The 26,957-nt window shown below is 43.2% G+C and overlaps 1 protein-coding gene across 1 annotated transcript; it reads left to right on the forward strand.

The window, feature by feature from the left end:
- The first annotated feature begins 12,835 nt into the window (after nucleotides 1-12,835).
- Nucleotides 12,836-16,877, forward strand: LOC122946716 (ankyrin repeat and SOCS box protein 12-like). Its single transcript, XM_044306498.1, has 3 exons — nucleotides 12,836-13,649; nucleotides 14,115-14,296; nucleotides 16,247-16,877. Exons 1-3 carry the CDS (start codon nucleotides 13,025-13,027, stop codon nucleotides 16,277-16,279), a joined length of 840 nt encoding a protein of 279 aa, XP_044162433.1. The 5' UTR covers nucleotides 12,836-13,024; the 3' UTR covers nucleotides 16,280-16,877.
- Nucleotides 16,878-26,957: the final 10,080 nt, after the last annotated feature.

Consider the following 26,957-nt stretch of genomic DNA (forward strand, 5'->3'; position numbering starts at 1 on the left):
ATGCATCAACTCTCTTGGCTCTGCTATGCTAGACTGGATAAACTATGAACTTTCCTCTTCTGCTGGAATTTAAGTTAGCTGTAGTCTGTCTTTTACTTTATCCTAGGAACTTCTTGTCCTGCCTTTAGAGTACCTCAAGCTTTGGCTCAGCTTGGATGGAGGCATTGCCAGCCCAGGAGGGGACAGGCAACCATGTAGACGTCAGAGGCTAGGCCTCTGGGCCTAGCAGAGCAGGCAGTGCTCTGCTAGCCAACACACAACCTCTCCCTAAGGGGGGGGGGGGGGGTGTGACTAGACACGGACTTACTGACTAACTAACTAACCCCTCGCTCTCTAGAGAGGGCTGGAAGGAACTAGATGGTTCCTCTCCAGACAACTATCTCTGCCATTGTTTTGCTGCCATCCGCTGGTAGGCCAGGTTCATTACATGTAATGCAACAGTTATAGGAATAAATATGTACATTATTAGGAGATGACATGAGGTACATTAGGAGGTAAAAAATTAGCACATAGGAAAGTGGAGTAAGGTGCCGATGGCACTCCTGGACATTACAGCAGCATGATCTCAGCACAAGCAACGGTTTATAGCACAGAGTCAGTCTAAGTCCCCAAGTATAAAGGGCACCTGGTGTAATAGCTGTTTCCTAAACTAAATTGAGTTGCATTACTGTGCCTTTGCACCTGACCAGGGGTAGTGTTTGCCTCGGATCAATAGGGAATCCATGAACAACCACGTGAGATCCGTTGATCATAGTGACACAGATGGTGAGTGGAGCTTCTTCTGAGGTAGAAAGTGAACGCAGCATAGTGCTCGAGTAATATTGTAAAGTAAGTGTCAGTTAATCAATTATTCTGGACACTTCATAAGCAGCCCTGAGTATTAACCTGTTACTGAAAGGTATATTGTTCAGTGTGTACCATGAGAGACTACGTATGAGAAAGAGAGAGACTACCCTCACACAGGTATGTGGCTGAAGACAGGATTAACCTCATAAGGACCCGTGCCGTACATGTACGGCACTGGTGCCCGTGACTTAAGAACCAGAGCCGTACATGGACAGCGTGCTGATCTGATGGGTGCAGGAGCTGATAGCTGGACCCCTGCTGTATGCGTTGGCATTGGTGAAAACACCGGCGCATTAACCATGCCGGCGCATTAACCATAGATGTGCCGCGGTCAGCGCTGACCGCGGCACGTGTGATGTATGCGGAGGGAGGGAGCTGCCATCGGGTCCCCGCGCTGCTGTGACCGGGACCCGATGGCAGGGAAAGCAGCCAGATGCCTTCCTTACGCATCGTAGCTGCCTTCCCTGACAGCCTAGGAGATCCAGCCCCCTAGATCTCACAGGCAAGCAGGCTGTAAGTGTATTACAGAAGTTTTCAAATGAAATCAAATTTAACAGCTCACGATCCTCATTCACGCTGCACGGAAAGGGACGATCCCCACGTCAAAGTCCAATAGATAATCCCAGACGTTCTATTTTTCAATTCCTTAATTTGTACTGTAATTTTGTACTTTTTATGAAATAAAGAATGTAACGAATTGAAAAATAGAACGTCTGCTAGGATTATTTATTGGAATACAGAAGTATTGTCATGCATTGAAGTATTGTCATGCATTGATTTATTCCCAAAATAAAGTTACATTTTTTTTTTTTAATAGGGAAAAAAAGAAATGTAGACATATTAGGTATCTCTGAGTCTGTATTTTTTTTTGTTTCAAAAATGCTTTGTGTTAAATGTAAAAAAAATAAAAGGTAGACATATTAGGTATCGCTGCGTCCATAACAACCTGCTGTATAAAAATACCACATGAATCTAACCCCTCAGGTGAACACCATAAAAAATATAAAATAAAAACGGTGCAAAAAAAGCATGTCTTTGTCACCTTACATCACAAAATGTGTAATACCAAGCAATCAAAAAGTCATATGCACCCCAAAATAGTGCCAATCGAACCATCATCTCATACCGAAAAAAATGGTTTATTATGTAAAACTGAAACAAACAACCAAAAATATTTGTTATTGTCACGTCTGTAACAACCTGCTCTATATCATAGCTTGCTGCTAATTCAAGTGCTGCTTGTCTAAGTGCATTGGAGATATTCAGGAGATACTCAGGAGGTAATCTGGAGGTGGATACAATCTAAACAAGTAAGATTTGTTTGTTTAAAATCTTTCCCCTCTTTACAATGGCAGACCTGGTTCTGTGCAGGAATTGTTATGCTTTTATTTCAGGTTCCACTCTTCAGAGGTTTGGATACTGTCTGATCTGTAGACAGCTCTCCATAATGCAGCAGGAAATTACCTTTTTGAAATATGAGATTTTTAAATTAACCACTAAACAAACTCAGGCTGAGAACATTGCAATGCCACTGCCACAGAGGCCCCCTAGAAATGGAAGATGGGTTACTGTAGGTTCTGGTAGACTGAGATTTGTGGATAGAAGGCATGTCCCACAGTCTGTGGCTCTCCATAATTCATTTGCAGCACTTTCAGAGTGCAACATGGAGGATGGCTCAAGCACAGTGGGTGAGAAACAATCATCTCCCACGCCTAAAGTATGCAAGACTGCAGCCAAAGACAAAAAGGAGAGGGTGAGGATTGATAGTAAGCAGCTGTTGGTGGCCGATTCCATCATAAGAGGTGTGAAGTTTGAGGAGAATGGTGTTGTGAGATGTCTCCCTGGTGCTACCACTAGCAGGGATAGACGACGGATCCTAAATATTGTTAGGCAAGCAAAGCAGGAAAGAGAAGTGGATGTTATTCTCCATCTTGGGACAAACGATCTGGCATGCAATGAGGTTTCAAAGGTGAAGGAAGCTTTTCACACACTTGGAAAGGAGGTTGCATCAACTGTTTCATTCTCTGCAGTTTTGCCTGTGCAGAACCTTCAGCATGATAGGAAGATGCGCATTAAGGAATTCAATGTATGGCTTGGTGAATGGTGTCTGAACCAAGGGTTTGGCTTTGTGTCTCATGTTAGCTCTTGTTGGAATCGAAAAGAACTGTACAAGAAAGATGGTTTGCATCTTTCTCTCAAGGGAACGAATGTCCTCGGTGAACAGTTCCAAGTATTTGCTAAGAAGCATTTAAACTAGGAAAGGGGGGCAAAAGAGTGATAATTCAGCAGTCCGACTGCCCCCCGGAACAATGCCAGAAGAGGCCAGTAGCACAAAGGTTAAGAAATGACAAGCTCAGAGTCTTGTCTACAAATGCTCGCAGTCTAGGGAATAAGATCAATGAACTTGAGGCTATAATGGCATCTGAGAATATAGATGTAGTGGCTGTTACTGAGACGTGGTTCAAGGGGAGTAATGACTGGGATACATCAATACCAGGGTTCTCTCTATACAGGAAAGACAGAGTAGGCAAGAAGGGGGGAGGGGTGGTCCTGTATGTGAAAGATAGCATAAAATCTAATTTGATACAAGTTAGCGAGAACAATTTGGAGTCAGTTTGGGTTACCTTGCAGTTTGATAATCATAAGGTAACTCGTGTAGGTGTGATATATAGACCACCTAGCCAAGTCAAAGAATTAGATGATCTACTAGTTGAGGAAATAGCTAAAATGACACTGAAGGGGGAAGTTATCATTATGGGAGACTTCAATCTTCCAGATGTAAACTGGAAAACCAAAATAGCTAGTTCTGCCAGGAGTACACATATTCTAAATTCCCTACTGGGATTATCTCTACAGCAAGTAGTGGAGGAGCCAACCCGGAAGGAGGCCATTTTAGATTTAGTATTCACAAATGGGAATTTGGTATCTGATATTACTGTAGGGGAAAGCTTGGGATCTAGTGATCACCAGTCAGTATGGTTTACTATAAGTACAGTGACTGAGTCACACCACACAAAAACAAAAGTTTGAGATTTTAGAAAAACTGAATTTTCTAAAATTAGATTAGTGGTACATGAGTCCCTATCAGACTGGAACAGTTTCATTGGAGTCCAGGAGAAATGGGACTACTTAAAAGTGGCACTATTGAAGGCAACCGAAAATTGCATTAGGCTTGTCAGTAAAAGCAAAAAAAGGAAGAGACCACTGTGGTACTCAGCAGAAGTGGCCAAAATCATTAAAAACAAAAAGATAGCATTTAGGAATTATAAAAAAAAAAAAAATGAGGATGACAGACAAATTTATAAGAGTAGGCAGAGAGAGGCCAAACAAGTTATAAGAGCTTCTAAAGCACAGGCAGAAGAGAAATTAGCTCAGTCAGGGAAAAAAAGGCGATGAGGCATTCTTCAGACACATAAATGAAAAAAGGAAACTAAAACAAGGAATTACCAAATTAAAAACTAAAGAGGGAAGGTATATGGAAGAAGCTAAAGAACTAGCTGACTGCCTCAATGAATACTTCTGTTCAGTTTTTACAAAGGAAAATGAAGGTGAAGGACCTCAGTTAGGAAAGAAGACTAATGAATCTTTTGACGCATGTGTCTTTACAGAGGAAGAGCTTCTAAGTCAACTGTCTAAAATTAATACAAATAAGTCACAGGGGCCTGATGGGATACACCCAAAGCAATTAAAAGAGCTCAGCGGTGAACTAGCAAAACCATTAACAGATTTATTTAACCAATCACTGGCAACAGGAGTCGTCCCAGAAGATTGGAAATTAGCATTTGTTGTGCCCATTCACAAGAAAGGTAGTAAGGAGGAATCGAGCAACTATAGGCCAGTAAGCCTGACATCAATAGTGGGGAAATTAATGGAAACCATACTTAAGGAGAGGATTGTGGACCATCTAAAATCCCATGGATTGAAAGATGAAAAACAGCATGGGTTTACTTCAGGGAGACCATGTCAACTAATCTTATTGATTTTTTTGATTGGATGACTAAAATAATAGATGGAGGAGGTGCAGTAGAAATCGCTTATCTAGACTTTAGTAAGGCTTTTGATACTGTCCCACATAGAAGGCTTATCAATAAAGTGCAGTCATTGGGCTTGGACTCCCATATTGTTGAATGGATTAGGCAGTGGCTGAGGGACAGACAACAGAGGGTTGTAGTCAATGGAGTATATTCAGACCAAGGTCTTGTTACCAGTGGGGTACCTCAGGGATCTGTTCTGGGACCCATATTGTTTAATATCTTTATCAGCGAAATTGCAGAAGGCCTCAATGGTAAGGTGTGTCTTTTTGCTGAGGATACAAAGATTTGTAACAGGGTTGATGTTCCTGGAGGAATACACCAAATGGAAAAGGACTTAGGAAAACTAGAGGAATGGTCAAAAATCTGGCAACTAAAATTTAATGTTGATAAGTGCAAGATAATGCACCTGGGACGTAAAAACTCAAGAGCAGAATATAAAATCAGTGATACAGTCCTAACCTCAGTATCTGAGGAAAGGGATTTAGGGATCATTATTTCAGAAGACTTAAAGGTAGGCAGACAATGTCACAGAGCAGCAGGAAATGCTAGCAGAATGCTTGGGTGTATAGCAAGAGGAATTACCAGTAGAAAGAGGGAGGTGCTCATGCCGCTCTACAGAGCACTAGTGAGACCTAATTTGGAGTATTGTGCTCAGTACTGGAGACCATATCTCCAGAAGGATATTGATACTTTGGAGAGAGTTCAGAGAAGAGCTACTAAACTGGTACATGGATTGCAGGATAAAACTTACCAGGAAAAATTAAAGGAACTTAACATGTATAGCTTGGAAGAAAGACGAGACAGAGGGGATATGATAGAAACTTTTAAATACATAAAGGGAATCAACAAGGTAAAAGAGGAAAGAATATTTAAAAGAAGAAAAACAGCTACAAGAGGGCATAGTTTTAAATTAGAGGGGCAAAGGTTTAAAAGTAATATCAGGAAGTATTACTTTACTGAGAGAGTAGTGGATGCATGGAATAGCCTTCCTGCAGAAGTGGCAGCTGCAAATACATTGAAGGAGTTTAAGCATGCATGGGATAGGCATAAGGCCATCCTTCATATAAGATAGGGCCAGGGGCTATCCATAGTATTTAGTATATTGGGCAGACTAGATGGGCCAAATGGTTCTTATCTGCCGACACATTCTATGTTTCTATGTTTCTATAAAAATACCACATGATTTAACCTGTCAGATGCACATTGTAATTACCCCCCCAAAAAAAACAAAGCTATTTTTCGTTACCTTGTGTACTATAGAGCAACCAAAAATCATAGATACACTAAAATAGTACCAACAAAATTGCCACATTATCCCAAAGTTTCCAAAATGGGGTAATTTTTTTAACTTTCTACTCTAGGGGTGCATCAGGGGGTCTTCAAATGTGACATGGCAACTTTAAATTATCCCAGTGAAATCTGCCCTCCAAAAGCCATATGGAGTTCCTTTCCTTCTGCGCCCTGTCATGTGACCGTACAGCAGTTTACGACCACACATGGGGTGTTTCTGTAAACTACAGAATCAGGGTAATAAATATTGAGTTTTGCTTGGCTGTTAACCCTTGCTTTGTTAGCGGGAAAAAATTTATTAACCTGCTCAGGACCGCCGTACGCAGGATTGCGTCTTTGCGGCGGTCCTGTTCCTCTTTTTTTTTTTATCACTGCACATTCACTTTACACGCGCTGCGGCAATAAAAAAAAATCAGTTTTGATATTTTTTATCAACCGCAGCGGCCTCCGGTACTTCGCTAGCCTCCCCTTTGTAAGACAGGCTTGCTTTTTTTCTTGGGTAGTCTCAGGGAATACCCCTAAATTTAGTTGCCCAAATGTCAAACAGGGGGTATTCTTCTGAAGAGGCCTACAGGCTTCTGACCCAGTCGGATGAGGAATGGGAACCCTCATCTGATGAATCTAGCGGGTCAGAATACGAACCTGTAGACAGCAGTTCGGACGAGGAGGCTGAGGTCCCTGATAGGACCAGGCGTACCCGGCCCCGTGTCGCTAGACCACAGGTTGCGCAGGATCCGCTTCAAGAGCAGCAGAGTGGGGCTGGTGCTGTCGGATTACGTGGTGAGGCATACACCAGCAGCGCAGCCCTTCCTGGACCTAGTACCAGCACTGCCGTACAACCTGGTGAAGTGGCGAGCACCAGAAGGGCAGTTGAAGCTGGTACGGTGGCACGAGCAGTAGTGACCCAGTCTCAGCCACCGCAAAGACGTGCCCGTAGAGCCCCTAGAATCTCTGAGGTGCTGGCAAACCCTGATTGGCAGTCCCCAACTTCAGCCGCACCTGTAGTTCCACCTTTCACCGCCCAGTCTGGAGTTCGGGTTGAGACAGCTCAGATCGGTTCGGCCCTGGGATTTTTTGAGCTGTTCTTGACTGCGGAGCTCTTGGACTTAGTCGTGGTCGAAACAAATCGGTATGCCACACAATTTATATCCGCCAACCAGGGAAGCTCTTATGCCCAGTCTTTCCGGTGGAAACCAGTCCAAGTTTCTGAAATTAAAACTTTTCTGGGCCTTCTCCTCAAAATGGGTCTAACTAAAAAGCATGAATTGCGGTCATATTGGTCCACGAACCCAATTCATCACATGCCCATGTTCTCTGCTGCTATGTCCAGGACACGATTTGAGACCATCCTGCGTTTCCTGCACTTTAGCGACAACACCACCTCCCGTCCCAGAGGCCACCCAGCTTTTGACTGGCTCCACAAAATTCGGCCCCTCATAGACCATTTCAACCTGAAATTTGCAGATTTGTATACCCCTGAGCAAAACATCTGCGTAGACGAGTCCCTTATACATTTTACCGGGCGCCTTGGCTTCAAACAATACATCCCAAGCAAGCGCGCCCGGTATGGGGTCAAATTGTATAAGCTCTGTGAAAGGGCCACAGGCTATACCCACAAATTTCGGATCTATGAGGGAAAAGATCAGACCCTGGAGCCGGTCGGTTGCCCTGACTACCTGGGGAGCAGTAGGAAGACAGTCTGGGACTTGGTGTCACCCTTATTCGGCAAGGGGTACCATCTTTATGTGTACAATTTTTACACAAGTGTGGCCCTCTTTAAGCATTTGTTTCTAGAACGGATTGGCGACTGTGGCACCGCGCGAACTTCCCCCAACGGCTCGTTACCACCCGTCTTGCAAGGGGGCAGAGGGCTGCATTGTGTAATGAAGAACTGCTCGCGGTGAAATGGAGAGACAAGCGTGACGTTTACATGCTCTCCTCCATTCACGCAGACACGACAATCCAAATTGAGCGAGCAACCGTGTCATTGAAAAGCCCTTCTCAGTCCACGACTATAACCTTCACATGGGAGGGGTGGACTTCAATGACCAGATGTTGGCTCCGTATTTAGTGTCCCGCAGAACCAGACGCTGGTATAAGAAGGTGTCTGTATATTTAATTCAATTGGCTCTGTATAATAGTTTTGTTCTCTACAGTAAGGCTGGGAGAACTGGATCCTTCCTCAAATTTCAGGAAGAGATCATCGCGAACCTCCTGTAGCCAGGAGGTTCCGTGGCCCCATCCACCAGTGTAGTTAGCCGTCTACACGAGCGACATTTCCCCAGTGTCGTTCCTGGTACCTCAAACCGACCGCCACCCCGAAAAAAATGTCGTGTCTGTAGCAGGAGTGGAATAAGGCGTGACACCCGCTATTTCTGTCCTGACTGTCCTGACCACCCTGCCCTATGCTTTGGAGAGTGTTTCCGGAAGTACCACACACAGGTACACTTAGCATAGGGATCACATCTCACCAGGACAGGCACACAGGGCTATTAGGGCCCATTCACATACAGCTGCTGCAAACCTCTCCTTTCACCTGGGACAAAGTGCATAATGCACTTCGCCACATCTTTGGGCGATTTGCGCTTTGCACATTGACCCATGGGGAAGGAGAGGTTTGTTCTATAAAGGTAAAAAAAAAAAAAAAAAAAACACTAGTAAGCAAAAAGGTTAATGTTTAGTTTAAAAAGTTAAAGTTTATATGTTCTGTTCCAAAGTTAATAAAATTATTGCGTTGCGGCCTGGTTTTTTCTTTTTTTTTTTTTTACCTTCCAGGTGGACCAACCGATCGACTAGCTGCAGCACTGATGTGCATTCTGACAGAAGCATTGCACTGCTGTCAGATTACACACAAGTCGGTGTATGCGGCGCTGCAAGATGAGATTTCTACTCTGCAGTAAAAGATACGTTTGCCAAGGCATACGAGCTGAGGAGGAGGCGACGTTCCTATGCTTTGGCAAACACTTTGTATATAAAAAAAATAAATAAATCCCGGCAATGATTTATTCATCCACATCGATTGATGTGAATGGAGAAATCTGGTTTGCCAGGGCATACGAGCTAAGTGGGTATGGATGTTGGGCGGAGCTCCTATGTCCTGGCAGACGCCTTTCCCCTCCTTTTTTTTTTTTTTTTGGCAGACATTTTTCCATCCACATTGATCGATGCGAATGAAGAAATCTGTGCCGTTCATTTTTTTCTTTCAGCCCAGAGGCTGAACGGAAAAAAAAAATCTCATTACCTGTATGCTCAATATAAGGAGAATAGCAGAAACTCCTAATGCTGGCCATACATGTAATGATTGCGGAGACCCTCAAATGCCAGGGCAGTACAAACACCCCACAACTGACCCCATTTTGGAAAGAAGACACCCCAAGGTATTTGCTGAGGGGCATATTGAGTCCATGAAAGATTTAAATTTTTGTCCTAAGTTAGCGGAAAGTGAGACTTTGTGAGAAAAAAAAAAAAAAAAATCAATTTCCGCTAACTTATGCCCAAAAAATAAATTTCTATGAACTCGCCATGCCCCTCATTGAATACCTTGGGGTGTCTTCTTTCCAAAGTGGGGTCACATGTAGGGTATTTATACTGCCCTGGCTTTTTAGGGGACCTAAAGCGTGAGAAGAAGTCTGGGATCCAAATGTCTAAAAATGCCCTCCTAAAAGGAATTTGGGCACCTTTGTGCATCTAGGCTGCAAAAAAGTGTCACACATGTGGTATCGCCGCACTCAGGAGAAGCTGGGGAATGTGTTTTGGGGTGTCATTTTACATATACCCATGCTGGGTGAGATAAATATCTTGGTCAAATGCCAACTTTGTATAAAAAAATGTGAAAAGTTGTCTTTTGCCAAGATATTTCTCTCACCCAGCATGGGAAAATGTAAAATGACACCCCAAAACACATTCCCCAACTTCTCCTGAGTACGGCGATACCAGATGTGTGACACTTTTTTGCAGCCTAGGTGGGAAAAGGGACCCACATTCCAAAGTGCACCTTTTGGATTTCACCGGTCATTTTTTACAGATTTCGATTGCAAACTACTTCTCACACATATGGGCCCCTAAATTGCCAGGGCAGTATAACTACGCCACAAGTGACCCCATTTTGGAAAGAAGACACCCCAAGGTATTCCGTGAGGGGCATGGCGAGTTCCTAGAATTTTTTATTTTTTGTCGCAAGTTAGTGGAATATGAGACTTTGTAAGGAAAAAAATAAAATAAAATCATCATTTTTTTTCGCTAACTTGTGACAAAAAATTAAAAATTCTAGGAACTTGCCGTGCCACTCACGGAATACCTTGGGGTGTCTTCATTCCAAAATTGGGTCACTTGTGAGGTAGTTATACTGCCCTGGCAATTTAGGGGCCCAAATGTGTGAGAAGTACTTTGCAATCAAAATGTGTAAAAAATGGCCTGCGAAATCCGAAAGGTGCACTTTGGAATATGTGCCCCTTTGCCCACCTTGGCTGCAAAAAAGTTTCACACATGTGGTATCGCCGTACTCAGGAGAAGTTGGGAAATGTGTTTTGGGGTGTCATTTTACATATACCCATGCTGGGTGAGAAAAATATCTTGGTCAAATGCCAACTTTGTATAAAAAAATTGGAAAAGTTGTCTTTGCCAAGATATTTCTCTCACCCAGCATGGTTATATGTAAAATGACACCCCAAAACACATTCCCCAACTTCTCCTGAGTACGGCGATACCAGATGTGTGACACTTTTTTGCAGCCTAGGTGGGCAAAGGGACCCACATTCCAAAGTGCACCTTTCGGATTTCACTGGTCATTTTTTACAGATTTTGATTGCAAACTACTTCTCATACATATGGGCCCCTAAATTGCCAGGGCAGTATAACTACGCCACAAGTGACCCCATTTTGGAAAGAAGACACCCCAAGGTATTCCGTGAGGGGCATGGCGAGTACCTAGAATTTTTAAATTTTTGTCGCAAGTTAGTGGAATATGAGACTTTGTAAGAAAAAAAAAAGAAAAAAATCATAATTTTCCGCTAACTTGTGACAAAAAATAAAAAGTTCTATGAACTCACTATGCCCATCAGCAAATACCTTAGGGTGTCTACTTTCTGAAATGGGGTCATTTGTGGGGTTTTTCTACTGTTTGGGCATTGTAGAACCTCAGGAAACATGACAGGTGCTCAGAAAGTCAGAGCTGCTTCAAAAAGCGGAAATTCACATTTTTGTACCATAGTTTGTAAACGCTATAACTTTTACCAAACCATTTTTTTTTTTGCCCAAACATTTTTTTTTTTTAAATCAAAGACATGTAGAACAATATATTTAGCGGAAAATTTATATATGGATGTTGTTTTTTTTTGCAAAATTTTACAGCTGAAAGTGAAAAATGTCATTTCACAAAAACATAATTTATTTTTCAAAAATGCTTTATGATGTAAAACTGAAACAAACAGACAAAAAAAGTAGACATATTTGATATTATTGCGTCCGTAACAACCTGCTCTATAAAAATAGCACATGATCTACCCTGTCAGATGAATCTTGTAAAAAAAAAAAAATTATAATAAAAACTGTGCCAAAACAGCCATTTTTCAGTTACCTTGCCTCACAAAAAACTTAATATAGAGCAATTAAAAATCATATGTACCCCAAAATAGTACCAATAAAACTGGCACCTTATCCCCTAGTTTCCAAAATTGGGTCATTTTTTGGGAGTTTCTCCTGTATGGATGCATCAGGGGGGCTTTAAAACCAGTCCAGCAAAATCTGCCTTCCAAAAACCATAAGGCGTTCCTTTCCTTCTGCGCCCTGCCGTGTGCCCTTACATCAGTTTATGACCACATGTGGGGTGTTTCTGTAAACCGCAGAATCAGGGTAATAAATATTGAGTTTTGTTTGGCTGTTAACCCTCAGTGTGTTAAAGAAAAAAAATGTAATAAAATTGAAAATCTGTCAAAAATGTAATCTCCATTTTCCTTTAATTCTTGTGGAACACCTAAAGGGTTAACAAAGTCTGTAAAATCAGTTTTGAGTAACTTGAGCGGTGTAGTTTCTACAATGGGGTCATTTATGGGGGGTTTCCACTTTGTAAGCCCCACAAAGTGAATTTAGACTTAAACTGGTCCTTAAAAAATGGGTTTTGGAACTTTTCTTAAAAATTTTAAGAATTGCTTCTAAACTTCCAAGCCTTCTAACATCCTAAAAAAATAAAATGACATTTCCAAAATGATGCCAACATAAAGTAGACATATAGAAAATGTTAAGTAATAAATATTTTATTAGGTATGACTTTCTGTTTTAGAAGCAGAGAAATTGACATTTTGAAAATTTTTAGAATTTTTCAAAATTTTTAGTAAATTTGGGATTTTTCATAAATAAAGGTGATATATATTGACTCAAATTTAAGACTACTGTATCATGAAGTAAAATATGTCACGAGAAAACAATCTCAGAATAGCTTGGATAAATAAAAGTGCTCCAAAGCAATTACCACATAAAGTGACGCATGTCAGATTTGTAAATTTTGACCTGGACACTGGGGCATCAATGACCCTTGGTCATGAAAGGGTTAAAGCAATATCCTCTCTTATCCGTGTGCTCATGTCCTACACTTTACACTTCTACTTCTGCTCTTTTGCTTCTGCCCAGCCCATTAGTTTGTGTCTGTCACGTGGCTGTGATGTCACCTAAGGTCCTTTGAGCTCTAAGAATCAGACAGCGCAGGGTAAACACTCAGGAAATAACTCCGAGGATTGCTGGAAGGAAAGAAGGAGACTACATTCATCTGACGAGCACACAGACTTGTAATCTGTGGTATTTTGTATCCTACTTATATACTATTTTGTCATATACATTCTGCCGCCATATAAAGAGCCATCATGTTACATTTTCTCAGGTCTAGAAAGGAAAAGGAAAAGAAGCTGCGTCATAAAGTTCAGGAAGTTATAAGAGCAAATAAGCCAAAAAAACTCCGTATGTTATTGTCTGAGAGCAAAGCTCAGAAACTTATCAGGAAAACTGGTGGGATTGTGCTACACAGATGTCTGTTTCCTGCTATAAATGTTAGTCATTTTGAGTGTATTGAAGAATTGTTAAAAGCTGGAGTCAAACCATGTTATGAGAATAGGCGTAATGCTGTAATTCACACCATTTTTAAAGAGCAGGTCAGCGTCCTCAGGCTGCTGTTGGAATATGGAGCAAATCCTGATGTTGACCTCGACATGACTCAACCTTTATACTATGCAGCAAGTTTTGCAGATCTGACTTGTTTTCGAATGTTACTACTTTTTGGCGCTGACCCAGATTACAACTGTTCACACCCTGAATTTTTAAGCAGTGCTCCAGATGTTTCGTCAATATTAGGGATGTGTCTTGCCAACAGCTATGAGGTCCAATTTGTGAAACTGCTCATTCAGTTTGGGGCTAATATGTACTTACCTGATATACAGAGAACCCGGATCCAAGTTGATAATGATGCAGCAAAACTTCTGGACAGAGAAATGGGTAAGACATCTCCTTCTTCTGAGCATTAAATATGTGAAGTCCTGTATTTATTTTCTATAAATATCACCTTGGTCTATTCTTACCATTTCATTCTTTGGGTGCCAATCTGTTAAATAATCAAACTCTGCAAGCTCCTTGATTTTGGGCTCTAAGACGGAAACAATTACACTATACTGTATGCCTGGACAATTTCCCTATAATGTAAAAAGAGTATAGGAGCTTAAGGAGAAATGAAAAATCTATAATCTCAATACATACACAATAAAACAGTTTAGGGTGCTTTCAATTAGGTTGCCACAATATGGATTATTGCCTATTTCTATGATTATGTAACTTACTTTGAGCTAATTTTTATTTCTTTGGACTAGTTATAATTTTTATCCTGTATTTATAGATTGTATTACTGAACAGTAGTTTCACCCTACAATCTCATCCTTATCTGTACTATGGTTTTATCTTCTACAGTTCATCCAAGATCCCTGATGTCTCAGTGTCGTATCACTATAAGAAGGCTGATGAAACAAGTGGGGAAACTTGGTCTCATTGGTCGGCTAGAAGTCCCTGATGTACTACTGAGATACTTACAGTACCACGATGAGCTGGATTACCAAGAGAAGCTGCCACGACATTATCAAGCAAGATATCCGGTAGTTATCAAAGCGGAAATCCAGTTTTAGGGACATTTAGGGTCTGGGTATTTATAGATGTTTTTTTTTAAAACACTGACTGTCTCACCCTGCTATTGATTAACCCTTTCATGACTGGGCCCACAAAAGGCCTGAATGTCCAGGCAACTTTTTGTGATTTTGTGCACGTGGTGGTTTACTGACCCTAGCTTTTTTATTTGTTTGACTACCAAAATAAATTTAGAATTTTTTTTTTTACTTGACGCTTAGGACTTTTTTTTTGTTTAATTTGGAGGCAAACCGCTAAATATTAAAAAGTAATTTTTTTATATTATAGCTTTTTATTTCTTAATATCAAAAAGGACACAAAAATTAATTATTGCAATGGGTTCCTTAATTTGTGACGATCGTTTTCATATATAACATGTATAGGTTTGAGCGAACAGGGCAGCTATGGACAGTTTCTGTACTGTATTTAAAAAAAAATGTATTTGTATCTTTAACTATTATTTTTGTTTACTTATTTTTGGCACATAATATGTACCCGGGGAAGGTTATTAAAAGACCTCTGGAGGACAATGATTTTTTTTTTTTTACTTTTTTTTCACTGTTTCCACTGTAACTGGGGCATCCACAGGAGCCCCAGTTATAGGGGAAAACAGTTCCCTTTGGAGGCCTTGTACACAGGCAGGGCTGATCATGGTCTGCTCTGCTCCTGTCCCTGCCCCAGACACCCCCTGCTGTCATGTGACCGCAGGGACTAACAAAGGAAGTGGCTCTGCCTCTTCCTGCTCTCACCTCTGCGCTCATGCAGCGCTGTCCTACTGGCACAGGAGGTGTGCCTCACAGCTGGGACCCGACCTGCTCCTGCTAGATTGCAAGATGCAATAGACATTTAGAGCATTGCTACAGGATACTCCATAAATGTCTGCTTGGTGGGAGTCCCACATCTGGGACCACATGGAAAAATAAAGGTGCCCTAATGCCCAATCTGCCAGGTCAGCTAGCCCCTGTCAAGAGGTTGATTAGGGCAAAGTTATGGACATATTGTGAATATAACAAATGTTATTAGAAAAACACTTTTTAACCCCTTCCCGACAGCCCACGTCCCATCTGCACATGCCCCGTGCAGATAGCACGTATATAAACGTTTAGGTATCGCTTTATTCCCAGCGGTGATCAGTGAAAGTGTTTTTCTAACTAATAACATTTGTCACATCCACAATATGTCCATAGCTTGTCCAAATAAATCTCTGTCTGAAGACAGGGGCTAGCTGACCTGGCAGATTGGGCATTAGGGCACCTTTATTCTTCCATGTGGTCCCAGATGTAGGACCCCCACCCAGCAGACATTTATGGAGTATCCTGTAGCTATGCTCTAAATCAGTGTTTCCCAACCAGCGTGCCTCCAGCTGTTGCAAAACTACAACTCCCATCATGCCTAGACAGCCTTTGGCTGTGCAGGCATGCTGGGAGTTGTAGTTTCACAACAGCTGGAGGCACACTGGTTGGGAAACACTGCTCTAAATGTCTCTGGCATCCTTTGATATGTTAACTACTGTGATCATGAACTCTAAGCAGTGTAGTTAATTATGGTAGGAAGGTTCCATACATTTGCTATTCATTTTCATAAAAAATTGCATATATCAGGGTTGTATAAATTTCATTGTTTTTGCCTACATTTGTATTTCAAGGCATTTCAGTGCTCTTGAGGCCAATTTATATCAGCCAAACTTATGCTGCAAGGGCGCTCTTATGGTATGCATTTGTATAATTATGGCATATAGGCATGTTAGACATGTTAGAAGTAATAAAAGCATAGATTTTCTGTAATAGAAGATAACATGCTTCTCACTCCACATCAGTCTATATATCTGATAGTATTAGTTGTAGCATTTCTCACTTGTTTTACTTTCTGTTCCTCTTCCAATTATCATCACTAAATAAATGTCTGCTTTTGCTCCTCTACAGGTATTCCATTGTCGGGACCCCTGTCTTATATGAAACCAATGAGATCAGGAAATGTCCAGTAACTGCCCAGAGTGATCATTCTGGAAGGAGGGGATGATGAGGGTGATTTTGTTACCAAAGAATCGATAACCTACTGTGATAACTAGAGAGATACACAAATGAGGGGGCACACCTAATAAAATATGGAGTGCAAAGGGTGGTAAAGAAACATAGGACAATATCAACTGACCCAAGGGAGAGTCATGAGAACCACCCTATATATGCACATCCAACAATCCAAAATTATCAAAAATATAAAGTTTATTAGACACACCAACAAATACAAATTAAAAATTGTATACAATTAGAACAAAGTGCGGTATACATTAAATATGACCGACACACACAGGTCCACTAAATGCCACAATAAAGCATGTATATTATAAACCAGCACATAGATATACAATATCAAGCATAAGGCAAATATAAAATGAGGTGAGACCATTAAAGATACAAGCAAACCAGAATAAAGTCTGAATACAAAAGTGTCAAACCTAAATGGACCGCTGGTATCATGGACCTGTAAGAGTAAGAACGCACCCCGTTTCTCCATTGCAACACCACGTTGTTGAATAAACAGAAGACTGGCCTATTCTCTCCTGTCTTACGCAACATTTTTTTTTATTTTTATAAAATGTATTAAATATTTTAAAATTGATTTTATTAAACCAAAACTCAATTAAAATTATAAGAAAGTATACTTAAATTTGCCAACACTGGCCTAATAACTAAAGTATGAACTCTGCCTTATAGGTGGATGCAGGGCCGGACTGGGACAAAAAATAGGCCCGGGCATTTTTGACTGAGCAGCCCAATCACATGACCCACAACAGGCCCCACCCCCTTGCAGTCTAGGGGCAGAGCCAAAACCAGAAGCAGAATTGAGAGGCAGGGCCAGCCACCAGTAAGATAGGAAGGCTTCAGCCAACACACAATGTTCTTTGGGGGTCCCCAGGTGACATTAGGGGTCTTAGTACGATCCGGCCACCTAATCCGGCAGAAAATGCAAGGAATCGACTGGACACAAAGCACAGCATGCAGCGGTTTATGTCCCGCTGATTCTCTGCATTTTTCCCAGATTGTGGCCGATCTCTGCCGTACCCTATTATAGTTAATGGGGCTGGCGGGCATTCTGTCTGCATCCAGCAGTGCCGGATCCAGTGAATTCTCGGCTGGAACAGCCTGCCAGAGTCACCACTGTAGATGTGAATGTAGCCTCATACAGCGCCACATACCTCTAACATCCAGTGACGTCTCCTCTCATGTAGATGTTCTCTTTCTTCATCTTCTCCATTCAGACCAGACCACCGTGATCATTTCTTTCAGCCATCTCACGTCTCTGCAGAGTTTGACAGACATCTTAGTTTCCTACTTTTCCATCATCCTCCAATTAACATCCCATCATGCACCCCCAATAATGAGAAGCTGTGCTCCCCAAAACTATACTGCAAAAAGAACTGTGCTAAGCTGATGCTGTGCCAGGGTGCCCCCAAAGTAATGGTGCCCCCAAAGTCAGTAATGTGTCCCAGAAGTAATAATGCTCCCATAGTCCCCCAGTTGTAATAAAGCCCACCATAATGCCCCGATAGTAATAATTATCTTTATAATGTGTGACAGTAGAACCCCCCCCCCCTTATAATGTGCACCAGTACAAAAAATGCTCAGTCGTGTGGCAGTAAAAAAAGAAACACCTCCTATTAGTGCCCCCAGTAGAGCCAATGTCCCCAGAGTGCCCTCGTGTGTTCTAATGACCTGCACTGTGTGCCACTACAAAAAACACTTAGTGCCCAGTTGAGCTTAGGTGCCCATAGTGACCTTATAATTTGTGCCTGTATAAAATACTCCTATATAGTCCCCCCAGAAGATGCCCACATAGTGCTCCTTCCCCGTCTCCATAGTGCCCTCCATAATGTGGCACTATAAAATGCCCCACATAGATACCCCCATAATGCTCCTTTCCTCCCTTCCCCATAGTGGCATCAAAATGGGTGCCAGTATTAAATGCCCCTATATAATGCCCTCATAGTGCTCTTGTCCCCCACTTCTCCATAGTGCCCACCTATAATGCGTGCCAGTATATAGGACCCCCAGTAGATGCCCCCATAGTGCAGTCATACACGCACTCTCCACATACATGGACGCAGTCATACACGCACTCTCCACATACATGGACGCTGTCATACACACACTCTCCACATACATGGACGCAGTCATACACGCACTCTCCACATACATGGACGCAGTCATACACGCACTCTCCACATACATGGACGCAGTCATACACGCACTCTCCACATACATGGACGCAGTCATACACGCACTCTCCACATACATGGACGCAGTCATACACACACTCTCCACATACATGGACGCAGTCATACACGCACTCTCCACATACATGGACGCAGTCATACACGCACTCTCCACATACATGGACGCAGTCATACACACACTCTCCACATACATGGACGCAGTCATACACGCACTCTCCACATACATGGACGCAGTCATACACGCACTCTCCACATACATGGGCGCACTCATCCACGCACTCTCCACATACATGGGCGCAGTCTCCACATACAAGGACGCAGTCATACACACACTCTCCACATACATGGACGCACTCTCCACATACATGGACGCACTCATACACACACTCTCCACATACATGGACGCAGTCATACACGAACTCTCCACATACATGGACGCAGTCTCCACATACAAGGATGCAGTCATACACACACTCTCCACATACATGGATGCACTCTCCACATACATGGACGCACTCTCCACATACATGGACGCACTCTCCACATACATGGACGCAGTAATACACGCACTCTCCAAATACATGGACGCAGTCATACACACACTCTCCACATACATGGACGGAGTCATACACGCACTCTCCACATACATGGACGCACTCATACACGCACTCTCCACATACATGGACGCAGTCTCCACATACACGCACTCTCCACATACATGGACGCAGTCTCCACATACAAGGACGCAGTCATACACACACTCTCCACATACATGGACGCACTCTCCACATACATGGACGCACTCTCCACATACATGGACGCAGTCATACACGCACTCTCCACATACATGGACGCACTCATACACGCACTCTCCACATACATGGACGCAGTCTCCACATACAAGGACGCAGTCATACACACACTCTCCACATACATGGACACACTCTCCACATACATGGACGCAGTCATACACGCACTCTCCACATCCATGGACGCACACATACACACACTCTCCACATACATGGACGCACACATACACGCACTCTCCACATACATGGACGCTGTCATACACGCACCCTCCACATACATGGACGCAGTCATACACGCACTCTCCACATACATGGACGCACACACACACACACACACTCTCCACATACATGGACGCAGTCATACACGCACTCTCCACATACATGGACGCAGTCATACACGCACTCTCCACATACATGGACGCAGTCATACACGCACTCTCCACATACATGGACGCAGTCATACACGCACTCTCCACATACATGTTATAGGGTTCAGGTAGCCAAACGGCTAATGGTTTCCCGTTTAAGGTCAGATTGTAAAATATAACGGGAAACCATTAGCCGTTTGGCTACCTGAACCCTATAACTTTAAATCCCGGGTCCAAAGGGTCCCTGAAGGGAAACTCCACATACATGGACGCAGTCATACACGCACTCTCCACATACATGGACGCACACATGCACACACTCTCCACATACATGGACGCACACATATACCATACACATATATAGACACCCAGATTTCCTGCTGTGCCTCTCCCCCATACTCTAATGCCTCTGCACTTGTGCCATGCAGGATAGCAGGGAAGCTGGATGACATTTCATGATATAATTCACCCAGCTTTCCTACTGTACTGCAGGTCACATGTGCACAGTCTGGGAAAGCTGAATATAACCCCAGTTCCCCTGCCACTCACATCACTGGTGCAGTTAACTGGTGACAATCCAACTGATGTTCAGCATGATGCTGCTGGGCAGGAAAGGTTCAGGCTGCAGGAATCGCTTCGCGGGTAGAAAAGGGGCGGGGCTATGATAGCTCCGCCCACATCGGCCGTCCTGTTGCTGGCTGCTGCCTGCCACATTAATAAAAAAATAAAAAAACGGCTGATTGTGTTCGGCCCGGCCCACCGGGCAAATGCCCGGTCTGCCCTATGGCCAGTCCGGCCCTGGGTGGATGTTAGTGTCAATAAGACGCACACTACTTTTACACCCATGTCAACTGAGTCCACATAGATGTTTACAGAACCTGTTCTATTACACACTTATACAAGTAGAGCCTCCCTGACAGAGTGGAGAGGGTGTCAGCAGTAAGTTTGTGTTGACGTCACTGATTAATTTGCCTTCCTCTGATCCATCAGAACAATAACCCCCAAAAAACGGATCCTGTCTTTGGAGCATACGCCTTCACTCGGTCAGCATTTGCTCAGTATTGCTAATGCCAATAAAAACAGGAGTGGATCTAAAACAGAGATGACACGTGAATAGAATATTTGCATGTCTTCTGTGTTTTGTACCCACTCCTGCTTTTTTTTTTTTTTTATTAACAATTTTATTGTTTTGTCTTAAAGGGCAGATTGTACATATCATTGTATCACAAAACGCCTAACATAAGCGTACAGACAGTAATCATACAAGCATTTTTAAATATTATTCTTGAATGGTGACAATCATAAACTGTAAATCAAAACACTGATGGGGTAAAACAGTGTAACTATACTAACAGTTAGATATGGGTTAGCATATTAACAATGTTCTATGTTAAATCGCATATGTGGCAAGTCATAATTCTTTGCATGGAGGTAGGAGGAGACCGGGATATCTGTACTGATCATGAAAAATTCCTGTAAGTCTTCCAGGGCGACCATATTTTAAGGAAGGTAGGTCTCGACCTTGTTTCCCAATGAGAGATCTCTTCGAATCTATATACCCACTCCTGCTTTTGTCTACCAAATCATAAGCCAATTCTGATGGGACCATACAGTCCTTACAGCTGCTATACAGACAGGATCTGTTGTACGTCTCATTTTCCCTTCCTTCTGACAGATCAGAACAAAGGTCAAATAAATTATGATGTCAGCCAGGCCGAAAGTCAAAATAGTGGCTCAGTCATGAAGTGGGGAGGGTGTGAACCGCATGAAGTCCACAGAATGTCCCTATGACCAAGTGGTTAGGTGGAAGTACTTTTTAAGTACCAGTTATGTTTTGTAGTCACTTTGTGGGGCTTACATAGTAGAAACCCCCCATAAATGACCCCATTGTAGAAACTACACCCCTTAAGGTACTCAAAACTTTGTTAACCCTTTAGGTGTTCTACAAGTTTTAAAGGAAAATTGAGATGAAATTAAAAAATTTCACTTTTTGGGCAGATTTTTTATTTTAATACATTTTTTTTCTTTCCGATTCAATACTTTTTATTAATCTTAAGAAAAGAAGACATACATAATTATGCATAAAAAGAGACAGACGGCTATACAGTCAGCGCTACACATAGCCACATTGGCAGCTCCAACTTAGCCGAAATCAATACAACAATAAAATACACAACATACAAAATAGACTAAAGACAGACAGTGCAATCGTTAGGCAGTGTTTATACATACATAGTTTTTATGCAGATATAGTTTTGTACTACAGGACATCCAACTATATACTGAACTTATCAGTCAGGGGATGGTAAAGCAAACGGGGAAGTCCTCCATACCCCCCATTCCCTCTCAAACCTCCTAGCTGCGTCTCCAGCTCTCAAAAGCACCCGCTCATATATATAGGTAGAATTTAGCCTACGGATAATCTCCGTTAGGCTAGGAACGTCCCGCGATTTCCAATTTTGGACTATGGCCATTTTGGTTGAAAGAAAAAGATGTCCCAGTACCACCCTCCCCTCCCCAGGTATCCTAACCAGATCAATCCAAAAAAGAGCCAATGAAGGAGATGGCTGGAGCTGGAGACCCAGCAAATCCGAGGCAAGAGAGAACGTAGCCCTCCATATATCCTGCAACATCGGACAGGACCACAAAATATGATATAGTGTACCTCTCCCCCCGCATCCCCTCCAACATAAATATGAGGAATCTGGGAAGATATGGTTCAGACGATCAGGCGTATAATACCACCTTAGTGTGGTTTTCATCAAGGACTCAAGGTGTAAAGCACATCGAACATTTTTTGAAATAAGGGAGAAGGCCGCGGACCACTGCTCATCGGAAAACCTTAGCCCCAACTCCCTTTCCCAGCTGAGTAATGGAGTCGTTTTAACAAATAATCCCTTGTCCCCCATCATCATATACAGAGGCCGCAATCGTGTACCTTGTGGCGGGGCAAGTGACCAAAGTTTAAAGACTTCCTGATTGCACACAAGATTAAACGGAGAATTAGCTGTTAAAAAATGTCTGATACACAAATATTTATAAAAATCTGTGTGTGGAATCTGGAATAGTCTGTGAAGATGTTCAAAGGGGATCTGAAATAAATAACTTAGAGAGAAGGTCCAATCCACTCAGCATCCAAGACGAGACTGAAATATTTGGAATAAGGAAGTTAAGTACAGTTACGAGGGTACTGGGTGGAAAGGATCCAGACTCCCGGGTACATAGTTTATGGAATCGGACCCAATTTTCCAAGGCCATAAATACTAATGTCGGGATAGATGGTTGATTAAATGTCGGATGGAGGGCTGCCAATAGGAGGGTTTTTAAACTGCTACCGGGGGATAATATTGTTTCTATATGTACCCACTGTTTAGCATAGTTGCCCACCCACCATTCTCTCAGTTGTGATACCTGTGAGGCCAATGTAAATGTTCAGGAGACCCAATCCACCCTGAAGTTTAGCTCTCTGCATTATTGTAGTTGCTATTCTGGGTCTATGCATTAATCAACTGGGAACACTTCTGAAAGAAACTACTCGGGGGAGTGATAGGTAATGTCTTGAATATATATAGAAGTTTAGGGAGGGTAAACATCTGGAAAGATGCAATACGGCCTACCCAAGACACCTCATATTTAGCTAAGTTATCAAGGTCCTTCTCTAAGACCCTTAACAGTGGGACATAATTTGCCGCATATAGCTTCTTGAATGATGCTGTTAGCTTTATCCCCAGGTAATCAATTTGGCTATCTTGCCAGTCTAAGTCAAAGGAATCCTTCAACATCTTCATCTGGGTAGGAAGGATATTTATCGAAAGAGCCTGCGATTTGAAAGCATTTAGTTTATAAAATGAAAGTTCTCCAAATCGGGTTATAATATCAATGGCAGCTGTAAGAGACATTTGGGTTTTTGACAACGTCAAGATGATGTTGTCTGCGTATAGGCTGACTTTGTGTTCTATATCCCCTATATATACTAACTCCTTCTATACCCGAACACTGACGTAGGGCTTGAGCTAAAGACTCTATGGTCAGAATGAATACCAAGGGGGACAGGGGGCAACCCTGGCGGGTACCGTTATTTATATCAAAGGGGTCCGAAAGCGCCCCATTGACCCACACTCTAGCGCTTGGTTGACTATAAAGTGCCCTGATAGCCGCCAGGATTGCCCCCGAAAATCCCATCCTCGATAGCACCGAGAAGGCGAACCGCCAATTAATGCGGTCAAACGCCTTCTCGGCGTCTAGAGTGACAAAAAGAGTTGGGATCTTCGATCTCTGAACATAGTCCAGGATATTCAATGTCTGCCTGGTACCATCCTGTAGCTGCCTGCCTCTTACGAATCCCACTTGATCCATGTGGGTAAGGGTTGTGATACAGGGAGCTAAGCGACTGGCGAAGACTTTTGCGTATATTTTTACGTCTGTATTTAAGAGCGAAATCGGACGGAAGTCCCTTACATCATCCGAAGGGGGATCAGTTTTCGGAATGGTGACGATCGTTGCCTCCAGCATCTCTTTTGGAGGACGATTAGTATTCACCATTTCCAAAAAGATTTGGCATAGATAAGGAGAAAGTTCTTTTTGAAATATCTTATAGTATGCGTTTGAGAACCCATCTGGTCCTGGCGCTTTATTGTTAGGTAGTTTCACGATAGCTTCAAGAATTTCTTGCTCTGTTACTGGGGAGTTTAATTTCCCTAGTTGGGCCTCAGTGAGATTCGGGAGGTCAATGGAAGCTAAAAACTGATCAATGGCTGCCGATGTTGCGGAAGGTTTATCCGACGGAGATTCTAAATTATAAAGGGCATTATAAAAACTCTGAAAGGAATTTGCAATACCTTGTGGATCAATAATCTTTTTATCCGCTGGTTTTGAGGTTATATGGGAGATCTTAGTTTTGATTGTTCTCTCCTTTAATCTCCGGGCTAACAGTTTCCCCGATTTATTATCCTGTGCATAATATAATGCACGGGTCTTTTTTAAATCCTTCTCATATTTATATAGTAAGTGCTCTTTTACTTGAAGGCAGAGGCTCTGCAGCTGAGTTCCTATAATGGCAGAGGGACTAATTTTGTTACTAGCTTCTAAGGACCTGATCTGTGTGGTTAAGGCAGTTATCCGCTCCTCTCTCTCCTTCTTTGCTCTACATCCCGCTTTAATAAATAGGCCTCGCATATAAGCCTTATGGGTAGAGTTGAGCGAACACCTGGATGTTCGGGTTCGAGAAGTTCGGCCGAACATCCCGGAAATGTTCGGGTTCGGGATCCGAACCCGATCCGAACTTCGTCCCGAACCCGAACCCCATTGAAGTCAATGGGGACCCGAACTTTTCGGCACTAAAACGGCTGTAAAACAGCCCAGGAAAGGGCTAGAGGGCTGCAAAAGGCAGCAACATGTAGGTAAATCCCCTGCAAACAAATGTGGATAGGGAAATTAATTAAAATAAAAATTAAATAAATAAAAATTAACCAAAATCAATTGGAGAGAGGTTCCATAGCAGAGAATCTGGCTTCCCGTCACCCACCACTGGAACAGTCCATTCTCAGATATTTAGGCCCCGGCACCCAGGCAGAGGAGAGAGGTCCCGTAACAGACAATCTGGCTTCATGTCAGCAGAGAATCAGTCTTCATGTCATAGCAGAGAATCAGGCTTCACGTCAGCCACCAATGCAACAGTCCATTGTCAGATATTTAGGCCCAGCACCCAGGCAGAGGAGAGAGGTCCCGTAACAGAGGATCTGGCTTCATGTCAGCAGAGAATCAGTCTTCATGTCATAGCAGAGAATCAGGCTTCACGTCACCCACCACTGTAAGAGTCCATTTTCATAAATTTAGGCCCAGCACCCAGGCAGAGGAGAGAGGTCCCGTAACAGACGATCTGGCTTCATGTCAGCAGAGAATCAGTCTGCATGTCATAGCAGAGAATGAGGCTTCACGTCACCCACCACTGCAACAGTCCATTTTCATAAATTTAGGCCCAGCACCCAGGCAGAGGAGAGAGGTCCCGTAACAGAGGATCTGGCTTCATGTCACCAGAGAATCAGTCTGCATGTCATAGCAGAGAATCAGGCTTCACGTCACCCACCACTGCAACAGTCCATTGTCATAAATTCAGGCCCAGCACCCAGGCAGAGGAGAGAGGTCCCGTAACAGACAATCTGGCTTCATGTCACCAGAGAATCAGTCTGCATGTCATAGCAGAGAATGAGGCTTCACGTCAGCCACCACTGCAACAATCCATTGGCATATATTTAGGCCTAGCACACAGGCAGAGGAGAGGTTCATTCAACTTTGGGTAGCCTTGCAATATAATGGTAAAATGAAAATAAAAATAGGATTGAATGAGGAAGTGCCCTGGAGTCCAATAATATATGGTTATGGGGAGGTAGTTAATGTCTAATCTGGACAAGGGACGGACAGGTCCTGTGGGATCCATGCCTGGTTCATTTTTATGAACGTCAGCTTGTCCACATTGGCTGTAGACAGGCGGCTGCGTTTGTCTGTAATGACGCCCCCTGCCGTGCTGAATACACGTTCAGACAAAACGCTGGCTGCCGGGCAGGCCAGCACCTCCAAGGCATAAAAGGCTAGCTCTGGCCACGTGGACAATTTAGAGACCCAGAAGTTGAATGGGGCCGAACCATCAGTCAGTACGTGGAGGGGTGTGCACACGTACTGTTCCACCATGTTAGTGAAATGTTGCCTCCTGCTAACACGTTGCGTATCAGGTGGTGGTGCAGTTAGCTGTGGCGTGTTGACAAAAGTTTTCCACATCTCTGCCATGCTAACCCTGCCCTCAGAGGAGCTGGCCGTGACACAGCTGCCTTGGCGACCTCTTGCTCCTCCTCTGCCTTGGCCTTGGGCTTCCACTTGTTCCCCTGTGACATTTGGGAATGCTCTCAGTAGCGCGTCTACCAACGTGCGCTTGTACTCGCGCATCTTCCTATCACGCTCCAGTGCAGGAAGTAAGGTGGGCACATTGTCTTTGTAGCGTGGATCCAGCAGGGTGGCAACCCAGTAGTCCGCACAGGTTAAAATGTGGGCAACTCTGCTGTCGTTGCGCAGGCACTGCAGCATGTAGTCGCTCATGTGTGCCAGGCTGCCCAGGGGTAAGGACAAGCTGTCCTCTGTGGGAGGCGTATCGTCATCGTCCTGCCTTTCCCCCCAGCCACGCACCAGTGATGGACCCGAGCTGCGTTGGGTGCCACCCCGCTGTGACCAT

Source organism: Bufo gargarizans, chromosome 9 (assembly GCF_014858855.1).
Source record: "Bufo gargarizans isolate SCDJY-AF-19 chromosome 9, ASM1485885v1, whole genome shotgun sequence".
Classification (NCBI taxonomy): domain Eukaryota; kingdom Metazoa; phylum Chordata; class Amphibia; order Anura; family Bufonidae; genus Bufo; species Bufo gargarizans.

What these genes read in the sequence shown, in the direction of transcription:
- LOC122946716 (XM_044306498.1), top strand. Translation starts at nt 13,025, where the DNA reads ATGTTACATTTTCTCAGGTCTAGAAAGGAAAAGGAAAAGAAGCTGCGT. An exon ending in ACTTCTGGACAGAGAAATGG is followed by an intron (nt 13,650 to 14,114) that starts GTAAGACATCTC and finishes TATCTTCTACAG; the next exon opens with TTCATCCAAGATCCCTGATG. An exon ending in ATTATCAAGCAAGATATCCG is followed by an intron (nt 14,297 to 16,246) that starts GTAGTTATCAAA and finishes GCTCCTCTACAG; the next exon opens with GTATTCCATTGTCGGGACCC.